Genomic DNA, 22004 nt, shown 5'->3' with positions numbered 1-22004 from the left:
GGCCCCTTGTCATCACTCCTTCCCGCTGTTCAACCAAGTGAAAGAACTCCCCAGTGTCAACCCTGTAACCACCTCTCAACAGTTTAAAAGTCTCAATCATATCACCTCTCCTTCTTCTATCCACCAAACTCTGCAGTCAACATTCCCTCGGCCAATTCTCATAATTAACATTGTATAGTCCTGAAACCATCTTTGTTATCCGCCTTTGTACCCTTTCCACAGTTAATTTATCCCCATTAAATCCTGGGAACCAAATCTGAGAACAATAGTCTAAGTGTGGTCTGATCAGAGTCTTATACCACTGAATGATAACTCTTTTATTCCTGCAGGTCAGTGTCCTTTTCATTATTGCAGCAATCCTCTGTGTTACCTTCACCACCTTTGCCATATGTCCCCTAAATTTCAGGTTTCTATCAGTCATCAACCCCAGATCTCTTGTCTCCCCTACTTCCTCCAGTATAACCCCTCCCATAGAGTATGCAGCATTCCATCGATGTGTCCCAAACCTCAAGACTTTACATTTTGCTACATTAAACTGATACCTCCATTCATTTGCCCATCTGTCTAGCTTATTCAAATCCTCCTAAGCTTGTCTCTGTGTATATATATATATATATATATGTGTGTGTGTGTGTGTGTGTATACATATATATATATACATATATAGATGACGCTCTTAATATGAAGGTCAAAACATTGGTAAATTAAAATAATTATTTATAACACAGTCGTAGAGTCCATAATTTGTGTAAAATGGATCCCCATTCTGATATTTGCCCACATCTCTTTACTTGATATTGCTTGTCACTGAGTATAACATTTTGTATTTATTACTCAGAAAGATCTCACCAGTTTTTCACCAGGTTGTAGTCTTTCAGCTGTTTAGGGGCAGCTATATATATGCCACCATCTAGGGAAATGACTATGAGCAAGGTGACTTCCCATTGCCTTCCTTGCCATACTATATCCTACAACTGTACCCTGTGTGTTCACGAGGCCAGTTTGTCTGCTTGTGGGATGAAAAACCTCAGATAAACTGGTGGAAAAAACCTTGCTGTCTACGTTCAAGACCGGCTAACTTGGCTATGGCTGAGGAAGATCTTTAAGCTCCTCACGTCGCCGACGAGAATAGCACCTAGGACACTCCTTCCATAGGCATATGGTTGCAAAGCGCAAAGCCACTAGATTAACTGCCAGCAGTTAACCTAGTGGCTTTATACAAAGCGTGCAATATACACAGCCGCCGCAGAAGAAAAGGTGCCTAAAAGATGTCAAAAAAATATGAAATAAGAGTTTAAACGGACAACGAATGGTACAGAATGGTACATATATTTTTCAGTCCATGTGTTGTAAATTGACAGTGAAATCGTTAAGCGATACTAGATGGGAAAGTGCTTTGAAGCTAATGCCGTTAGTGCTTTGAAGACCAGATTGAAAGGTATTTATTCTGCGTTAAAAAAAGTCGTTCAACTGGAAAAAGATTCACTTACACGTATAACAGTAGAATCAATCGCATCAAAATTAGATAGTTTTGAATTCATTTGTGGATTAATGATCTGGCACGACGTACTTACAGAAATCAATTGTACAAGCAAGTTGTTACAATCACAAAGCATGAATGTTAAATCAGCAGCCACTGCATTGAAAAGAACAACTGAATTCCTCATTTCCCATAACTCTGAAGATTCCTTCGAGAATTATATTTCCCAAGCAAAATGCATCACACTAGATGTGGATTTAACAGACAATTTTAGTCTTGAGTTAGATAATTGGATCCAAAAGAGAAAGAAATTCTTTGACAAGGAACCAGATACCCTGAAGCCCGTTGATGCAAAAAGGAAATTCCAAACCAAATTTTTCGACATTTGTTCACAACAGCAATTACTTCAATGAAGGAGCATTTTGATTCATTTAGTAGCGTTTTGGAGCCCTTTGAATTTTTGTACAACATTACAGAATGTGATAACATGGAAGACCAACAATTGGAAGAAAAATGTTGTTCATTAGAAAAAGCATTAAGTGACAAAGAAAACAAGGACATTGAAGCAGAAGAACTGCAAATAGAGCTGAAATTATTATCTAGAAAAATTGAAGAAAATAGTACACCAGAAATGGTTTTTAAGTGGATTTATAACAACAACCTTGAAGAACTCTTTGCAAATTCACTGATTGCATTGAGAATACTATTGACTTTGACCATTTCAGTTTCTAAGGGAAAGAGAGAACATTTTCTAAATTATAATTAATAAAGAACTACCTACGATCAAGCATGAGTCAAGAAAAACTAAATGGTTTGGCACTAATTTCAATAGAAAATAATATTGCTCAGTCTATCAACATTGATGTACTGCGATAGGATTTTGCTAAAATGAAAGCCAGATGAGTTCCTCTTAGCCAAATTAACGTAAAGAATATTTGAATAAATCTCTTAACTTTATATTACTATTTTATATTATTTCGAAAATTTATATAACTTGAAAAAATTTGTATAAGCAGAACTAATCCATAGGTAACATTATACTGTAAAGCGGTTTTCATTTGTTTTTCATTTCCTGTTCGTTTTATTCACACTTTATTCCAAAAAAAAAAAAACTTTTTCGGAAAGGCGCCGAACATTAATCGCACACACAAGTAAAATACTGTGCGCTGGTCCTGACTGCACGGACTGGTATTGTGGTACTAGGCTGAAAATGACTCTATATAGTGAAATACATCTTCCCTTACAAGCAACCACAAATGCTGGCAAAATAACATTTTCATTGTACCACTAGAAACAGCACACAGACACAGTTCAATGTATACAAGATTTTGTGAAAAATAGAGTAATTCAATTACTCTATTTTTCCAATTACACTAAATACTAATTCGAGTATTTAGTGTAATTGGAAACAACTGGAATGAATGACATACTGTATAATTGCAAACCAAAAAAGTAAGAGTTTTATTGTAGCACAAAAATACAGTCCTGCTTGAGGTGCAACTCACATGAGACAGCGTAGTGTGAATGTTCTAATAATATAAATATGAAAAAGGTTTGACAAACGAGACAATGCACAAGATTTGTTTTCCTGAAGGTAAAATGAAAATAGTGTGATTGAAGCATTGGATATGAGGACTAAGCGAGCACAGGAGTTGGTTGTTGGAAGTTTTTCCACTTAGTTTAGTTATACTATAAATTATAGATACCAAGAAATTATAGACTGGTTTAATCCTTTAACTAAGTGTAAGCAAAGTTTGCACCTGGAATATTTTCAGGACTGGGGCAACTCGCGCATAGAACCTAATGACTTCACATCACTTGTCTTAGTATCCCATCATGCAAAGCACATATCCTTGCAGACATGTATAATGCTATGCGTTATGGGAAGGGTCACTACCCAGACCATTTTCAACCTTTATTGAAATCTCATTAGTGGGAGCCAGACAAGTATATAATTTCTTGATATCTTTAATTTATAGTATAACGAAGTGGAAAAAACTTCCAACTATCTCTAATCCAGAGTATTTTAATAATAAGATGAGACACCTTTTGGCTACTCATGTATGAAAATATGGGAAGGGTAATGACCCTTCCCATATTTTATATACTTCCCAGATGTAGGAAAAACAGTTGGATTTGAAGATGGTTCGGGGATGAGTAAGGAGAAAAAGAAATGGCTCAAGGAAAGTATGGAGTCACGTCTAATAAGTGGTATCAGTGAAACTTGTTTTACATACAGGAATGAGCTGTTATGTTTATATATGGATGCCAGAAGTATCAGAAATAATGGAAATGAAATGGTTGCATTGATAGAGTTTGTTCACCCAAAAATTGTTGATATAAGTGAGACATGGTTGGTCAGGATGACAACCTGACAGGAATAAATCTCATGTTGGAGGCTTAATGGATTTTTTATAACACTCAAAAAGGATTAAAACAGAATTTAATCTTTTCTATATTTCGTCCTAGTCACTAGGACATCTACGGGGGATTACAAAAACAACTAGTGTGATATGAACACAAATATCATACAATACTAAGCCCAACCACGTGGGTGACACTAAGTCCTATCTAGGTGGAGCGCCCTCTAAGGACGGTTGTAAGTGGCCTGGAATGTAAGGTGGGACCTCTGGTGATGAGTGTTTCCCAAATCTTTGGAAGCTTAATGCAACCGTATTTATTAAGATTTAGTTGATTTCTAAGAGCTACTGCTGCTTCTAAGAATAGTCTCTCTTTCTTGAATTTGCTGTGGTGGAGCATGGTGGTTTTCTTCCATGATACCCTGTGGGTGGTATCCAAGACATGGTCAGCCAAGCCTGAATGACCATAGTTGTGTTTACAGATGTAAGACGTGTTCCTCCAGGCGGATGGATGCTGATCTGCCTGTCTGTCCAAAGTACGCTAGCTTACAGGAACAGGGTACTTTTGTAAACTCCAGGCAGAGAGAGAGAGAGAGAGAGAGGAGGGAGCTGATCTTTCATAGAACGGATAAGGGTAGCAAGTTTGCGATGGAGCTTATATGCTGTGTGTAGGTTGTACTTTTTTAGAATCTTGGCTATTATTTCAGATGTGCCATGGATGTAGGGTATGGTGATGGCATTTTTAAAATCTTGTTGACGAGGACTGGGAATGGGGGAGGAACTAATTATTTTTTTGATACTGTGATCGCTGTAGCAATTGGAGAGGAAAGTGCTGTGTATGTGGTTAAGCTCAGTAGTGATGGCGGTTCCACTGGAACAAAGATTGTGGGCTCTCTTGGTAAGAGTTTTAATAAAGCCATATTGTTGAGAGGGGTGGTGGTGGGAGAGTTTGTGAATGTATCTGCCTGTGTGTGGGTTTTCTGTATACAGTGAAGGCAAGTGTATCATTAGGCAGGCATGTAACTAAGGTGTCTAGGAAGGGTAAACAATTGTTCTTTTCCTTTTCCATAGTAAACTGGATTCTTGGATGTAGGCTATTGAGATGACTGAGGAAGGAGTCTAATGTGTCTGGGCCATGAGGCCAAATAGAGAACACATCATCTACATATCTTAGCCAGATGGAAGGTTTGGCTTGTTTTTCGAAATCTTCCATAGAATACAACACAAAGTATTCTGGTAATAATGCAGAGAACACTGACTTGTAGAATTAAGGAGGATCTGGTTGCATTGTATAAGACTCTGATTAAGCCACATATTGACTAGTGTGCAGAGATTTGGTTACCTGGCTTTAAAAAGAATGAAGAGATGTTGGAAATGTTCCAGAGGCGATTGACCAGAATAGGTTCTAATCTCTGGAATGTTGAATATGAAGAATGGTTGAAAAGATGTAGTTTGCACAGTCTAGTGAATAGGAGGAAGAGGGGGGGGGGATATTGATAGCAACGTAGAAGTTAGTAAAGGATTGTTGAAGAGGCTTTTTATAAAATGGTGGGAGTTTGGAGAACAATAGATCATCCCTGGAAGTTATATAAGGATTGTGTAAGCCGGGGAGTGAGAAGCAGATTTTTTGCATGGAGAGAGTTTTAAATGATTGTAATGAATTTCCTGAGAGTGTGTTGTCTGCAGATAAATTTATTTCTGAGATCTGATTTATTACTAATTTATTAATTTCTTCATGTATTATTACGACTCTAGGAGAACCCTTTTGTCATACACACATCTCATGATACCATTCAGTTGTTTGCTGATGATTCAAAGTTGGGTAGCGCAATAAAAAATCAAGCTGATGTTGAGAGTTTGCAGGATGATTTAAATAAGCTGGCAAAATGGGCAAAAGGTAACGGAGTCAGTTCAATGTGGAAAAGTGTAAAGTTATGCATTTTGGGATTAAAAGATTACCAGCTGTGTACTACATTGATGGAACGGTACTCCAAGAGACTGATGAGGCTAGGGATTTAGGAGTGTTGGTGAATATGGAGATGAAGTTCAGGGGACACATTGCTAAGGTGTCCAAGATTACACATAGGATTACTTGTTATTGAGGAACACACTAACATCCATAGATAAAGAGGTTATTATTCCCCTTTATAAGGTGTTGATACTTCCACATTTGGATTACTGTGCTCAGGTCTGGTCACCTGGATTCCTTGGAGATGAGGAGGTTGTGGAGAGGGTTCAGAGGAGAGTGACTAAGTCGGTGAGTGATGTAAAAAATACTCCCTACATTGATAGATTGAGAGCTTGTAGTTTGCAGAGGTTGGTTGATAGGCAGAGAAGAGGAGATATGATAGAAACATTTAAATTACTAAAAGGTTTTTATAAGATTGATGCAGGGGAAATGTTTCAGCTGTGTTGATAGTGATGGAAGAACAAGAGTTCATCCCTGGAAATTAAGGAAAAGTGTGGTTAACAAGGGTGTGAGAACGAGGTTTTTTGCCTGGAGGGTGGTGAATGAGTGGAATGCATCGCCTGACTCAGTTGTGAGTTTTTCGTCTGTAAAATGAATTCCAGAAGAGATGTGATAGATATTGTTTTGATAGTTTGGGTCTCCTGCGATGAGTCTTCTGACTCCATGGAGATACCCATAATAGGAATAGTAATTCCTTAAACACATTCAAATTCTCTGCAGACACCATGCTTTCAAGCAACGCATTCCAATCATTCACAACTCTCCATGCAAAAAAACTACTTCTCAGTCTCATGTTCACACCCTCCTTATATAACTTCCAGGGATGACCTCTTTTCTCCCTCAGTCTCTCAACATTTTATGAAAAACTTCTTCAGAGTTAATCCTATAATAATCCCTTACTAACTTGTATGTCTCTATCACATCACGTCACGTGCAAGCAATGCATTCCAATCATTTACAACTCTCATGCAAAAAACTACTTCTCACTCCCATGACATCATGTCACATCACATCACATCACATCCACTAGACTCTGCAAATTGCATGGGCTCAACTTTTCTTCACATTCAACATTCCAGAGATCAGAAACTATTCTGGTTAATCGTCCCAGGACCCTCTCCAATATCTCTTAATCTTTTTGAAAACCAAGTGACCAAATCTGTGCAGAGTAGTGCATGTGTGGCCTAATCAAAGCTTTATACAATGGAACAAGAATCTCCTTACTTCTACAAGAGAAGTGTCCTCTGCATCATTATCAGAATTCAGTGTGTTGTCTTCATAATTTTGGCAATGTGTCCTCTAAATTTCAGATCCTAATCCAACATCAGACCAAGATCACTTATTTCCTCCACCTCCAACAATATATCCCCACCAAGAGTAAATTCTACATCCCATCCCTGTTTTCTAAATTTTACACCCTTACATTTTGCAACATTGAACTGTCATACCTACTCCCATATCCATTTTCTCTGTCTATGAAAGTTTTGTTGTAAGGCCACAACATCTGCTCTACTCCATATAGTTCGTTCCAACTTTGTATCATTTGAAAACAGCTGTATGTCCCGATTCAAATCTTGCCCAATATCGTTAACATACAGGTTAAACAGCAATGGTCCTAAAACCCCTGGAGCACATCACTAGTGACTTTCTTCACCTTGTATATTGCTCCCCAACACAACTTGTTGATACCTGTCAGACAGCCAATATCCAATCTAATGCACTAGTCTAATATCCAACCCAAATTGTCCAGTTTGATTATCAACTAATCATATGATAATTATCATATGATTAGTTGATAATCAAACTGGACAATTTGGAAAAGCTTTTGATAGATTATAATCTCTCAAAAGCTTTTCCAAAGTTTAAATATACTACTGAGTATCCATCTCCCACATTCAATGCTATTGTACCTTATTGTAATAAGTAAGTGTAATAAGTTACTAAAAGTAAGTGTAATAAGTAAGTATGTGTAATAAGTTACTAAAACATGACCTCCCTTTAGCAAATCCCCGCTGTCCATCAAAGATAATACCCTTATTGTCAACCTGATTCTGGATACTGATTCTTACAAGTCTCACCAGTCTTTCCAACACTTTAACTAAAAACACAGATTGGCCCAATTTGATGATTGAATTCTGTCAACTTCGTTATGAGCTCTTACAATCTTGCTTTCATTCCACCTAATAAATTTAGTTTAATCCTTTATCCAAGTGTAAGCAAAGAAAGTTTACACCTGAAGTATCTTCAGGACTGAGACAACTCGTGGTAAAGGTGGACCAAGCTCTCCTCACTCCTTGTCTCCCAGTATCTTCCATAATGCAAAGCACATCTCCTTGCGAACATGTATAATGCTATGCATTAAGGGAAGGGCCACTATCCAGACTGGGTTCACCATTTATTTAGGTCTCGTCAGTGGGAGCCAGACCCAGAAGTGGTGATACTAATGCAGAAGCAAGGAAAAGTCATATTTACTTATACGAGTTGCTAAAAGGTGTACCAACCTGTTATTAAATTACTCTGGATTTAGAGAAAGATGTTGGAAGTTTTTTTTCCACTTGGTTAGACTATAATAAATTTAGTTTAATCCTTTATCCAAGTATAAGCAAACAAAGTTTATGCATGAAGCATCTTCAGGACTGAGGCAACTCATGGTAAAGGTGGACAAAGCTCTCATCACTCCTTGTTCCAGTATCTCCCATAATGCAAAGCACATCTCCTTGCAGACATGTATAATGCTATGCATTAAGGGAAAGGCCACCACCCAGACCGGTTTCGACCTTTATTGAGGTCTCATCAGTGGGAGCCAGACCCAGAAGTGCTGATACTAAATCCAGAGTAATTTAATAATAAGGTGGTACACCTTTTGGCAATTGTATAGGTAAATATGACTTCTCCATTGCTTCTGCCTTAATATCACCACTTCTGGGTCTGGCTCCCAGTGATGAGACTTCAATAAAGGTCAAAACCAGTCTGGGTTGTGGCCCTTCCCTTAATGCATAGCATTATATATGTTTGCAAGGAGATGTGATTTGCATTATGGGAGATACTGGGACAAGGAGTGATGAGAGCTTGGTCCACCTTTACCATGAGTTGCTTCAATCCTGAAGATACTTCAGGTGCAAACTTTGTTTGCTTAATTTGGATAAAGGATTAAACTAAATTTATTATAGTCTAACCAAGTGGGAAAAAACTTCCAACATCTTTCTTTCCACTTCTTTAAAAATTTAATCCAGTAAGACTTTAACTAAACAAAAATATATGAAGGCAGATGTCAACTACCTGGCACGTTCCTTCAAAATATGTGGTTGTATTGTATTTTGAAGGCCAAAAGGCTGAATAAGGCAGGTGTAAAATGGATGAATGAGGGGGGTTAAGACTCTGACATGAAATCTCAAAATAGAAGTTACTTGGAAAAGTACAAGATGAATAATGGTAATAATCAGTTACACGAAGAGTATAAAGAACAAGCCAGCATGGTAACTCAGTTAGTAGGGGAAAAAAAGAGTACAGTATGAGCAGAAATTGGCAAATCAGGCAAAAAAAAAATCCTAGAGAGTTTTAAATATGTGGTTAGTAGAAGGAAGAATGATCATGGTAAGATTATGTTATTGGATGAAAATTAAAATGTTAACTGCTGCAGAAGACATTGTTGAGGTATTCAGTGATCAATTTATAAGTGTGTTTCATTCTGATCAGGGTGGAATCATGAGGAACTTAAGTGTAGAGGAGATAGGAGAAGAAGGCTTAATTGTGAGCGAGCAGGTGGTATTTGAGAAAATAAATAAACTTGATGTCAATAAGGCAATAGGATTTCATGACATATCACCATTCATCTTAAGGGAATGTTCCTGGGAATTGGCAGTAGCATTGGCATGCCTGTTTAATAAAAGTCTTGCAACAGCACAGGTTCCAAGGGAGTGGAAGGAGGGTAAAATTGTTCCACTGCATAAAGATGGGGATAGGGCTATAGCTTCAAATTATAGGCCAGTCTGTATATCTGGAGTTGTGGTGAAGGCACTGGAGAGATTGATGAGAAGTAGGATACAAAAATGGGTTGATAACAGCAGGACTGTGGTTATCAGCATGGGTTTGTAAAAGGACGATCATGTTTCATTAACTTGCTTATCTATTATAACAAGGTGACAAATACTTTGGACAAGGCAGATGCATATACAGTGGTGTACTTGGATTTTACAAAAGCTTTTGATAGACTGCTATACAACAAGCTGTTAAATAAATTGAAACAGATGGGATTGGATAACAGACTTCTGAGTTGAATCAGTGACTGGCTGTCAGATAGGTATCAGAAAGTTGTATATGAGGGATGCGTTATCCCAAAAGAGAAAGTTCACTAGTGGTGTGCTGCAGGGGTCAGTTTTGGGGCCATTGTTGTTCAATTTGTATGTTAATGATATTGGGAAGGGTTTAACTAGTGATATCTAGCCGTTTGCAGATAATGCAAAACTGAGGAGAGCAATGCAGAGTCAAGCGGATATTGTGGCCTTGCAAGAGGAGATGAGTAGATTGCATGAATGGACAGGTAAGTGTAACTGTCAGTTCAATGTTGCAAAGTGTAAGGTTTTGAGATTTGGTAAATAACGATGGTATGAAAAGTATACACTTGGTGGGGATACTTTAAAGGAAGTGGAGGAGATAAGAGATCTAGGAGTGATGGTGGACAAGGACCTGAAATTCAGGGGCCACATTGCAAAAGTTATGAAGATGTCACATCGGATAATGGCAATGATACAGAGGACTCTGACATGCAGACATAGAGATAGAGAGATGCATTGTATAAGGCCTTAATCAGGCCTCATATGGATTATCGTGCAGATTTGGTGGCTAGGTTTTGATGGTGATGAGGATGTGCTGGAAAGGGTCCAGAGAAGATTCACAAAGGTGGTCAGTGGTCTTTGGAATGTGGAGTACAATTGAGAGAATTTAAACAGCAAAGTCTCATGAATAGAAGGAAGAGGAGGATATGATTCAGACATATAAGCTAGTCCGGGGCTGTTATCAGGTTGACATAGAAGCGAATTTTCATATAATGGGAGAGGAGCGGTAGAAGAGGCCATTGCCAGAAACTGTATAAGGAGGGTGTGAGCAGAGGAGTGAGGAGCGGGTTCTTTGCATGGAGAGTGGTTGGTGAGTGAAATGCATTGCCTTAGTGTGTTGTGAATATAGACACATTGAATCAGTTTAAAGCACGGTGAATGAGCATTGTGTACAATAGTCTGTCCCTCCCACAATGAGTCTCTGACTCCATGGTGGTCAGATGTTAATAATAATAATATGTCATCAAATCCCACAGCCATATTAATATCAAATTTGCTTAATTCCTTATATACCTCTTCCTCACTCATATCAGTTCCTCCTACTCACCATACAATGCTCTCTTTCTGTCCATGATGTCACATTCACAAGGATAAAAGACCTTTATGAACTGTTTATTAAATATCTCAACCATATCCTCTGCAGAAGTTGTCTTTATACCATTTTCTCCAATCGATGCCATCCTACAATAATCGTTCTTGCTTTTGCTAGATATGTATTGAAAGAAAACTCGATGGGATTTTTTGACTTCATTAGCTAATTGCTGCTCATACTCAACTTTTGCTGTACTTCCCAACCAATTCACTCTGATTGCTTGTTCTTTGTATTCCTCATAGAATTGGTTATTACCCCTCTTATGTTGTCTCCATACTGCCTTTTTTCTCTATATTGCATCTTAATCTCTTCATTCATCCACTTTACACCTACTATATTTAACCTTCTGAACTTAGGAATACATTTAGACATTGCTTCTACACTTCTAAATCAAAAAAATTAGAATAATCAAAGTAAATGTGTTGAATGATTTTCAATTCTGATTTATTGTATTGAAAATAGTTATTACCAAATATGAATTAGCATAATCTAAATCTACATACTTTGTAGATTATATAACCATGTAAACACATAAAAATATACACAAAATTACCTTACTTTATATAACTTACCTTATTTAATCTTCTGAACTTTGGAATACATTCAGACATTGCTTCTACTAGATAGTTCTTGAATATCATCTGGGCAGCATTGATCTCCTTTCCATCCAATTCCTCATTCCATGCTACAGCTGCAGTCTGTCTCCTGAGATTCTCATAATCATAAGTCTTGTAGTTTCGCATATATCCTTTCCTCATGGAAGTCCTCACATGGTTGGCAACCACCCAGGTAATCACTTCATGGTCACTCTCACCAACTGGAGGGAGATTCAACACCTCGTTTATAATAACATCCTCTGATGTAATGATGAAATTCAAGACTCTTATTCTTTGTATGCCCTCTGTTTCATACTGCCTGAAGTAGTTGTCCCACAAAAATTCAAAAAAATAATTTCTTTTTTCTCATTACTCATCTCAGAACCTTCTTTAAATCTATGTGTTTTCCATACATCCGAGGTTATCCCCTTCCCTTTTTGTCTACACATGCATTCACATTCTCTTGGAATGTAAACCTTTCTCATGCTGTGGTCCCATGTCCACCCTGATTCTCCCTGTTTCCCTTACACACCTGTTCTCTTCTTCTCCACACTCATGATTCCACTTCTTCATTCATTAGCACCACTTCAATCACTGCTTCCTTCCTTACTCTCCTACTCTTTACCTTGCTTCTTTACCTGCAGTGTAAGATTCTCTGCACTCATTACTCTCCCTTCCAGCAACAGTCTCTCCAAATGGCTCACACCAAAACCATTCAAATGCAGTCCATCACTATTATACAGTCAAGTTCTTCCTTGAAACTCATTCTGCACATTAACAAACTGCACTCTTCACACATTTCTGCTAACATATCATTCATAATTCTAGTTCTCTGCCTCATTTCATCACTGTCATACAACCTTCTGATATCCAATCTTACATTCTCCTTGTTCCGGTCAAGTCATATGTCCCTACTACCACTACCAACTCCTTTGCTCACTTACTCCTTATATCCAACACCTCAGTCATTCTGTTCATTTTATTTCACAGCAAATTCAAACCTTGTGCATCTTCTCATTTACCACACCTCTAATAATCAAATTGCCATACAAAGCCGGTTGTGGGTCTTTTGTTACCTTTCTCACACTGCCATGATTTGTTTTTGTCTTCTTCACTCTTCCATGTATATCTCCAATTCTCTTCATTTCACTCCGCATCCACCTCATCTTCACTAACTCAGCTTTCAAATCTTGCATCCCTTTTTTTTGGTCATTCACTCTCTCTCTCTACGTTTTATCGCCTGTCACATACACTTGTTTACCTTCAACCCACTCGCCACCTTATCATTAATTCCAATTTTTTTTTCAACATCATTATTGTCTGCTTTATCATCAATCAAAAGTTTTTTCTTACTCTTACTTCCACACACTCTCTGAATATTTGCACAATCTTCTACTGCCATGTCAGTTGCGATGCCATGTTCCCTACTCATATTTACGCAAGCCTCATGGTCCATCAGAATATCGCATTTACTACATGTGCACTCTTGTTCTTTTCTATTATTTAGCCTACATAAATATCCACAACATCTTCCCATGCGTGCATGTTACATTCACAGCGCCATACCATTTTTGAGAAATCCACACTATTTACTTTGTCTTCCACACTGTCCTACACAATGTATGTCTTTCGCTGCCATGTTGTATTAGTGTGTTAACAAAAAGAATGAATTTATGATAATATCATCTAATAACAGTATCACCTAAAATGGGGAGGGTTAGTGAGGGGGCCAACCACCCTTCCTGTAAAAAGCCTCTGGTTACGAAACAAGTACCACAGAAGCCTCGGAACTCGGATGCCTTTGCAATGATGATTTCTAATCATTTTGGGACCTGGAATATATATAGTTCGATGAAAGAAGGTGCTCTTTTTAATGTGACAAATGTCTTATGACAGTATAAAATTGGACTTTGTGCTGTACAGGAGGCGCGTTGGCCAGACCATGGCTCAACCCTTAATCAGGGGTGGGGGGTACACGCTATTCTACAGTGGTTACAACAGAGAACGAAGAGTCCTCGGAACTGTATTTAGTTAGTGATAAATTTCTGTGTAATATTTTAGATTTTAAACCTGTGAACAATTGGCTGTGCACTATGAGAGTTAAGGGACGTTTTTCAAAATGTCTCTATTGTGAACTGTTATGCGCCTATGGAAGAGAGCTCAGCGGAAGCCAAAGATTGTTTCTATGAGGTGCTTGAGCACACTTGTGTTAATCTACCATCTTATGACGTCAAGCTAGTGGTGGGAGATTTCAGTGCGAAGCTGGGGAGAGAGCGTGCATGGTGCCCTTTCATAGGAAATGAGAGTCTACATGAGGAGTGCAACGATAATGGGATCCGACTGGTGAGTTTTGCCTCAGCCACAGGATGCTTTATAAAGAGCACTATGTTTGCACACAAAGACGTCCACAAACAGACCTGGAGATTGCTGGATGGTAGAACAGCTAACCAATAGACCATGTACTAGTGTATCAGCATCACCACAGCTCCATCTCAGATGTGAGGAGTTTTTAGAGGAGCAGACAGAGATAGTGATCACTACCTTAACCTACGATTTTAGGCACAGAATTCGGTCCAGAAGCCTTTGTGTCTTACCACATGACCTGTATGGGACCTGGACAAGTTGAAAACGACAGAAGGCAGCAGACTTTCCAGTTAGAGCTGCAGAACTGCTTTGAGGAGCTATAGGAGGGGGGGGGGGTGATCTGGATAGGATGTGGGACACCATCAAAAATATGGTCGCGTCTGCTGCCTTGAGGACTGTGGGAAAGATAAAGAGAAGAAAGGCATGGTTTAATAGAGAATGTGAGGAAGCTGTAGCAAACGAAGCGAATATATGTCTACTTAGGGAAAAGTGGAAATATCTTAATGAGAAGGTGGTCAGCATAGAGAGTAATAGGGTGGCAAATAATGGGCAGGAAATGTAACGGACGATTAAAGCTATGCAAGGTGCCCAGACACAAGCGGCAACCATAAGAGATGAGGGTGGAAATCTTCTAACAAACTCAAAAGATGCTCGCTCAGTAGCATAGATATTTTGAGAACTTGCTGAACATCAATGTTGGAATGTCAATACTGGAGAACCATACTCCTTACCAAACTGCTGAACTATATATTGAAGAGCTGATGTTTAGTGAGATTACTCATGCATGCTGAAAAATAATAAGGCTCCAGCAGTGGACTGCATTCCTGCAGAGCTTCTGAAGAATGGTGAGGATGTCCTGCTGGAGCAGCTGCACCGGCTCATCTTGCTGCTATGGCGGGAGGAATGTCAGCCAGATGAATGGAAGGAGGCACTGATCACTCCTGTATATAAGAAAGGAGATGTCTCAATGCGGCAACTATAGGGGCATCTAAATAATAGATTTAGTTTAATCCTTTATCCCAGTGAGAGCAAACAAAGTTTGCGCCTGAAAATATCTTCAGGACTAAATATAGTGTTGTACTATCTTATCCAGTAAGTAGTGCAACACCAAGGCAACTCGTGGCAAAGGTGGAGCAAGCTACCAGGCACTTCTAACCCAGTATCTCCCATAATGCAAAACACATTTCCTATGTGGATATGTATACTGTTATACTGTTATGCATTAAAGGGATTGGCCATCTACCCAGACTAGTTTCGACCTTTATTGAGGTCTCTTCAGTGGGAGCCAGGCCCAGAGCTGGAGATACCAGGCAGAAGCAGTAGCAAGTCATCTGTGCCTATGGGAGTTGCCAAAAGGTTTATCACCTTTTTTTAAAAATTACTCTGGATTTAGAGAAAGATGTTGAAAATTTATTTATCACTAGGTTAGACTATAATAGATTTAGTTTAATCCTTTATCCCAGTGAGAGCAAACAAAGTTTGCGCCTGAAAATATCTTCAGGACTAAATATAGTGTTGTACTATCTTATCCAGTAAGTAGTGCAACACCAAGGCAACTCGTGGCAAAGGTGGAGCAAGCTACCAGGCACTTCTAACCCAGTATCTCCCATAATGCAAAACACATTTCCTATGTGGATATGTATACTGTTATGCATTAAAGGGATTGGCCATCTACCCAGACTAGTTTCGACCTTTATTGAGGTCTCTTCAGTGGGAGCCAGGCCCAGAGCTGGAGATACCTCTCACTGTTGACCACTGGCTATTAGGTGCTGTCTAATATCATGCTAATACGCCTCACACCATATGCAGAAGAGTGCCTTGGTGATTACCAGACGTGTTTTAGGGGGAACTGTTCTACAATAGACCAACTCTTCACACAGCGCCAAGTTTTTGAAAAGTGCTGGGAATATAACCGGGAAGTCCATAATATTTTCATAGACTTTTCTAAAGCCTATGACTCAATTATATGCCCAAAAATGTGGCAGGTGTTAGAAGAGCTGGAAATTCCTCGAAAACTCTTAAAAATGGTGCAGGTGTGTGTGTGCGTGTGTGCGTGCGTGTGTGTGTGTGTGTGTGTGTGTGTAGCTGGTTCGAGAGCAAGAGTGAAAGCAGAAAGTGAAATGTCAGACCCGTTTCAAGTACAGACCAGTGTGAAGCAAGGTGATGGGCTTTCTCCGATTCTCTTCAATCTAGTGCTGCAAAAAGAAACATACAGCAGGTGGCGGGGTCGAGTCGACATGGGGATACAGGTCAGGATTCTTGACTACGCAGATGACCTGAATGTCAAGGTGCACCAATGGGATGATACAGTGGCATTGGTTACTACTATTGAGGAAGCTGCGGAAGACGTTGGCCGGAAGATAAATGCCAAGAAGACGAAGTACCTTTTCATGAGTCGCCATGCTGTTCAAGATCTAGAGGGAGCTGCTCAGTTTGAGAGGGTGACAGAATTCAGGTACCAGGGATCTATTGGGACCGAAGACAACAAAGTCGAAGCTGACGTCCAGAGTTGGGTGAATGTGGCCTACTACCAAGTGTTCCCCCCTTTTCGCCTCACGTCTACTGTCTTGGACTACAAAGGTGGGACTCTGCATGACTTTGATCAGATCTGGTCTCCTCTATGGTGCCAAAGCGTGGACTCTCACAATGAGGCAAGCCGACCACCTGAGAGTATTTGAGAATAAGATGCTACGATGAATCTATGGAGGGGTCATGGTAGACGGAGTTTGGAGGAGGCGGTCTAGCGCTGCCATACATGCTTTGTACAATTCAGCAGATGTCTTGATGGAGCTGTGAGCCCAGCTTCTTCAGTGGCTGGGGCACCTGTACCATATGGACCCCGAAAGGACTGTGAGACAAGTGTGAGAGTCCCGACCCTGATCAGGGAGGCTGCCAGGGAGACAGAGGAGGGGGATGGACGGACCAGGAGGAGGAGGATCTGCAGGCTGTCTGGCTGGAGACTGGAACGTGGAGGATAGTCGCAGAGGACCGTGCCCAGTGGTGTCATGTTGTGCTTGAGGCCAAAAGCCCCCCCCACCCCCCACCCCAGATTGACGGCACCTAGATAAGTCAAGTAAGTCATCACAATAAATTTATCTAAACACCACGATCCACACTCAAATATTTCACAGTAATACTTAGTCTACAGTTTAGGCAATATCAGCACACATTTAAATATAAAATTTACTTTTCTTGCTGCTACCCACACAGTGGCCAATGTTTAACTTACTCTACCTAGTGATTACTATATATTTTTTTTTTTTTTGTGGTCCAACATAATATCATCAGAAGTACTATTTTATATATATATATATATATATAAAGGTTGGTCGATTGGTAGAGCCTCTGCTACTAATGACTCACAAAATGTTAAGCAAGTTTGAGCATGGTTAGTAGATGGAAGGGGTTCAATCATTCGATGCTGTTTGCACACTCTCCCTCAATGAGTCTTTGGACTCCCTAGAGGTGTCGCATAATAATAATATAATATTAATCTTAATACCTGGGTAACTCTCCTGAAAACTTTTTCAGGTTCTTTTGGTAGGATTATTGTAACACGTATCAAAGTCTATTTTCATTTTTTAACTTTGTTAATTTTCTTGAAATGCATGAAATAATTCATGAAAACCCTACAGAAACAGGTGGATCAAATTTAACTAACCTGCTTAAGAGTTGAAAGTTGCAAAAAAGTTCTAAAAGAAGAATAAGAGGATTGCATATTGAATAATACCTACAGTGCTGTATATTTTCCTTGTGGAGTATATCTATCCTTCATTGATATAATAGGTTTTTTTTTTTTTTTAATTAGATAGCAGCAGCTAAAGGAATTACACAGGTTGTTATCTCTCGAATTACTATGGCAGCTCCTGGCATGAGTAAGTGTTAGTTAATAGTATTACAAATTTTGTACTATCTTAAGATTTTTTAATTAACTAAAGCATATCATCATCATCATCCTCATTTGGCTTAATGGGAGAGAGAGTTTGAAGACATTCTACTTGAGATAGTCAGAACAAAATTCCACTAGCATTTTCAAATTCTGAACTTTATTCCTAGAAACTGTCCCCATGCCATTATTCTTGGCTACAGTGAGACCTCACTGAAGCTCACTGTAGAGTATGCTAAACTCTGCTGAAGTTTGGATAGGCTGCACAACCAAATCAATCTGTACCCTCACATTGGCTGGCCCATTAGTAGCCCTTGGAACATACAATGTATATCTCCCAGTCAACTAGCATTAAACACTTTCATTGGAAGAATCTATCTAAGATTGAAACAATATGATATTATTATTATAATAATATCATATATATATATATATATATATATATATAATGTAATAATATAATATATTATAACGATACTATAATAATAATATAGGGAGTGGTCGGGATATCAGTATCTACATTCCTCAGAGAAAGCAGTGGCCAAACCTACTGAGGTACTGTGTTCCACCACGTGGTAGATGAGTTTCATTGGCAAATGAAACTAATCTACCTAGGAAGCTTTAGGTAACAAAAACCATGCTTTGACTCCAGAGCAAACATGTTGTTTACTCCCCCCCCACACACACACACCATTTCTTCCAGCATGCACTATGAGTAGTTTTTTCAGAGTTATATCAGATCTCATAGAGAAACTCAACATCTCTTTTTTGAGAGTACAGCTTTAAAATGGTTATTCTGCAAACTAACTTAATAATAACTTAATATTAACTAACTTAATATAGTGTATAGGACTTTATGCACCTTATGGTAACACTTTGGTACTACCATAAGGTGAATAAGGAGATTTTCAGATGAACTAGCAAATAATCTTACTACCACCGTTCTACCAGGGTATGCCTTGATGAAGTCCAGGTAATAGTATGGGAGGGGACATTGCTGAGGCTATGATTTGCAGAGGAGCTAAGTAGAATTCTCCATATGTATGGCTTAGCACAGAATTCATTATTATTCATTGTCCTAGCCTTAGTTTTACTAAGGCTAGGACAATGAATTTAACTTAATTTCAACTCGATTATGAACATCAAGCAAAAAGAAATAGATTACCTTCTGAGATGTAAACCAACATTCTTTGCTCTGTCCTTACTGAATACTCATCTGATCAAGGCTCAATTATGAATCCCAAGGAGCACACTTCAGTGGTTGGATCCTATTCTTCATCAAGCAATTAAAATCACAACTGGAGCATTCCAAACAATGTCCCTAGTCTTTACACCAAAGCATATTGAACTGTCTTAGCAATTGATGATCAAAATAAAATCCCTTCCAGATCATCCCACCTGATTTTTGTCCATGTTGAGAAAACTTCTATAATACATGAGAGACTGCCATACATCCCTTTGGACTGCATATAAAAGAATTAATACATGCTCTCAACATTACTGTAGACAATATTGCATGAGTACCTGTTAACATATTGTCACCTTGGCTGTGCCATATTCTACAATGCAGCTTCTCTTTCTGCATTGTAGAATATGGCACAGCCAAGTTGGGAAAAAACATTCCACCCTTCTCTTTGTCTACCAACAGGTTGTTCAAAGGAATACTCTGATTTTGTGCTGATCTGACACAGATGGTTCAAAATCAGAGTCTAGTGGCATCTGCATCTTTCTTCCTGGACAATATAATATATATAATCAGATTCCCCTAGAATGTAGCAATTACACTGCTGAGCTGCATGCTATAGAGCTTGAATTATATCACATAATGATGGATTGCTACCAAAGTTGCATTGTTTACACTAACTTAGTCAGTTCTCTACAAGCATTGAAAAGTCTGGTGTAACACACATTCGATGCTTTAATGGATCCAATATCTCTCACACTAGAGGTTTACTTCATATTTGCCTATGCTGGATCTCAAGTTACATTGGCATTAAGAGAAATGAAACTGGAAACACTGCAACTAATCAGCTCATTCCCTAAAATACCATAATCTGTCTCTCCCATCCCCTTCCCAATATAATTACAAGTGGATCATAAGACAGTACTCACTATCCTAGCAGCAAACATCATGGAATAATGAAAAGAACAAGCTATACAGATTAAACCTGAAATAAAACTTTGGTAGTCTTGTCTGTGTAGGGTTTGCAGAGAAGATGCTCTTGCTTAGCTCTACATAGGTCATACTCATCTCAGACATTTCTTCCTTTGTAGGGTGATAATATGCTTGCACATAAGTATTCTTCATTAATTTTAACAGTTCACTATTATAGTTCATACTTAGCAAACTGCCCCTCAGTTTGCTAAATATGATCCATTCATAATCATGATGGGAGAGTGGGGGGGGGGGATGATGGTATTTTAGGGAATGAGCTGATTAGTTGCAGTGTTTCCAGCTTCATTTCTCTTAATGCCGATGTAACTTGAGATCCAACATAGGCAAACACCAAGCAAAACCTCTAGTGTGAGAGATATTGGATCCATGAGAGCACTAAATGTGTGTTACACCAGACTTTTCAATGCTTGTAGAGAACTGATTAAGTCAGTGTAAACAATGCAACTTTGGTAGCAATCCATCATTATGTGATATAATTCAAGCTCTATAGTACATTGATAAAAGTAGTATTAGTATCAATCTTGATAAAAAAGGGCCTTGTACACTCAGATAGATTTTATCAAATTTATTTAGATTTATCAAATTTATATAAAATTTACACAGATGGTTCAAAATCAGATTCTAGTGGAGTCTACTTCTTTTTTTCCCCAACAATATTATTAATAATTTAAATTATTAATAATAATAATATTATTACTACATGACATCTCCTGGGAATCCAAAGGTTCATCAAGAGAGGGCACCTAACTCTATAACTCTCTGTCGCCACCACTCTATTCACCAACTACAATGAACCGCAACTACACCAACACCATCTACCACCAACCCCCACCACTGGTGTTTTCACAGACAATCAGAAACATCCATTCTCATGGCAGGATTCGAATCGGTTAGCATATCTGCTCTCCAGCCTTTTGGCAGGAGAGCAGATACACTAACCACTCGGCAAACCAGGCCGGCAATATATAATCAGAAAAATGTAGAATCAGATTCCACTAGAATATAGCAATTAGATTCTAGTTGAATCTATATCATTATATATCTATATCTATATATGATTTTATCATATATTATTTTATCAGTTATCAATATATTCAATTATCAATGTATTCATATTGAATATGAATTGTCAGAAAACAGTTTTGACACTACCTGGTTCCATTGCTTCACTATAAATAGTTTTTCTCTTTAGTAAATTTATTATTATTATTATTATTGACATCAAACCTCCATGGAGTCAAAAGCCTCATCATAGGAGGCACATACTGTTACACAAAAAACTCATCAAACTATGCCTTAAACTCATTCAGTGCATCTGCATTACCACAATGTCAGGCAATGCATTCCACTCGCCAACCACACTCCATGCAAAGAACCTGTTCCTTATAAGTACATATATTTAACATGTACTTATTCACAATAATAAGTACATGTTAAATATACAGCTTCCAGGAATGTCCCTTTGTTCTACTCTCTTCTTCCATTTTGCGAAAAATTTCTTCTACGTTTATTCAGTAACAATCATTTACTAACTGAAATGTCTCGATCATATTCCCTCAATCTGTCCTCATATCCCAAGGACAAGTTACGACCATAGTCAGTCTGTTCTGGACCCTTTCTGATATTCCTCATCACCATGAAAACCAGGAGACCAAATCTGTGCATAGTAATCCTCACAAGGAGTGATCAAGGCCTTATACCCAGAACCTCTTTATTTCTGCAAGTTAAAGTCCTCTTCATCATTGC

At 38.5% G+C, this 22004-nt stretch overlaps 1 protein-coding gene across 4 annotated transcripts in view; it reads left to right on the top strand.

Moving 5' to 3' along the window:
* The window catches only part of Sfxn2 (sideroflexin 2), a 401343-nt gene that overhangs the window by 296927 nt on the left and 82412 nt on the right, over window positions 1–22004 (top strand). For all 4 annotated transcript variants that reach the window (XM_090392729.1, XM_090392730.1, XM_090392732.1 and 1 more), the window contains exon 8: window positions 18005–18071. In XM_090392729.1, the coding sequence (XP_090248855.1) occupies window positions 18005–18071 (67 nt within the window). The remainder of the gene's footprint in view (window positions 1–18004; window positions 18072–22004) is intronic.

Source organism: Typopeltis vanoorti, chromosome 5 (assembly GCF_054136105.1).
Source record: "Typopeltis vanoorti isolate ZY-2024b chromosome 5, IOZ_Tvanoo_1.0, whole genome shotgun sequence".
NCBI classification, from domain to species: Eukaryota; Metazoa; Arthropoda; class Arachnida; order Uropygi; family Thelyphonidae; genus Typopeltis; species Typopeltis vanoorti.
This window is presented reverse-complemented; position numbering and strand designations above follow the sequence as displayed.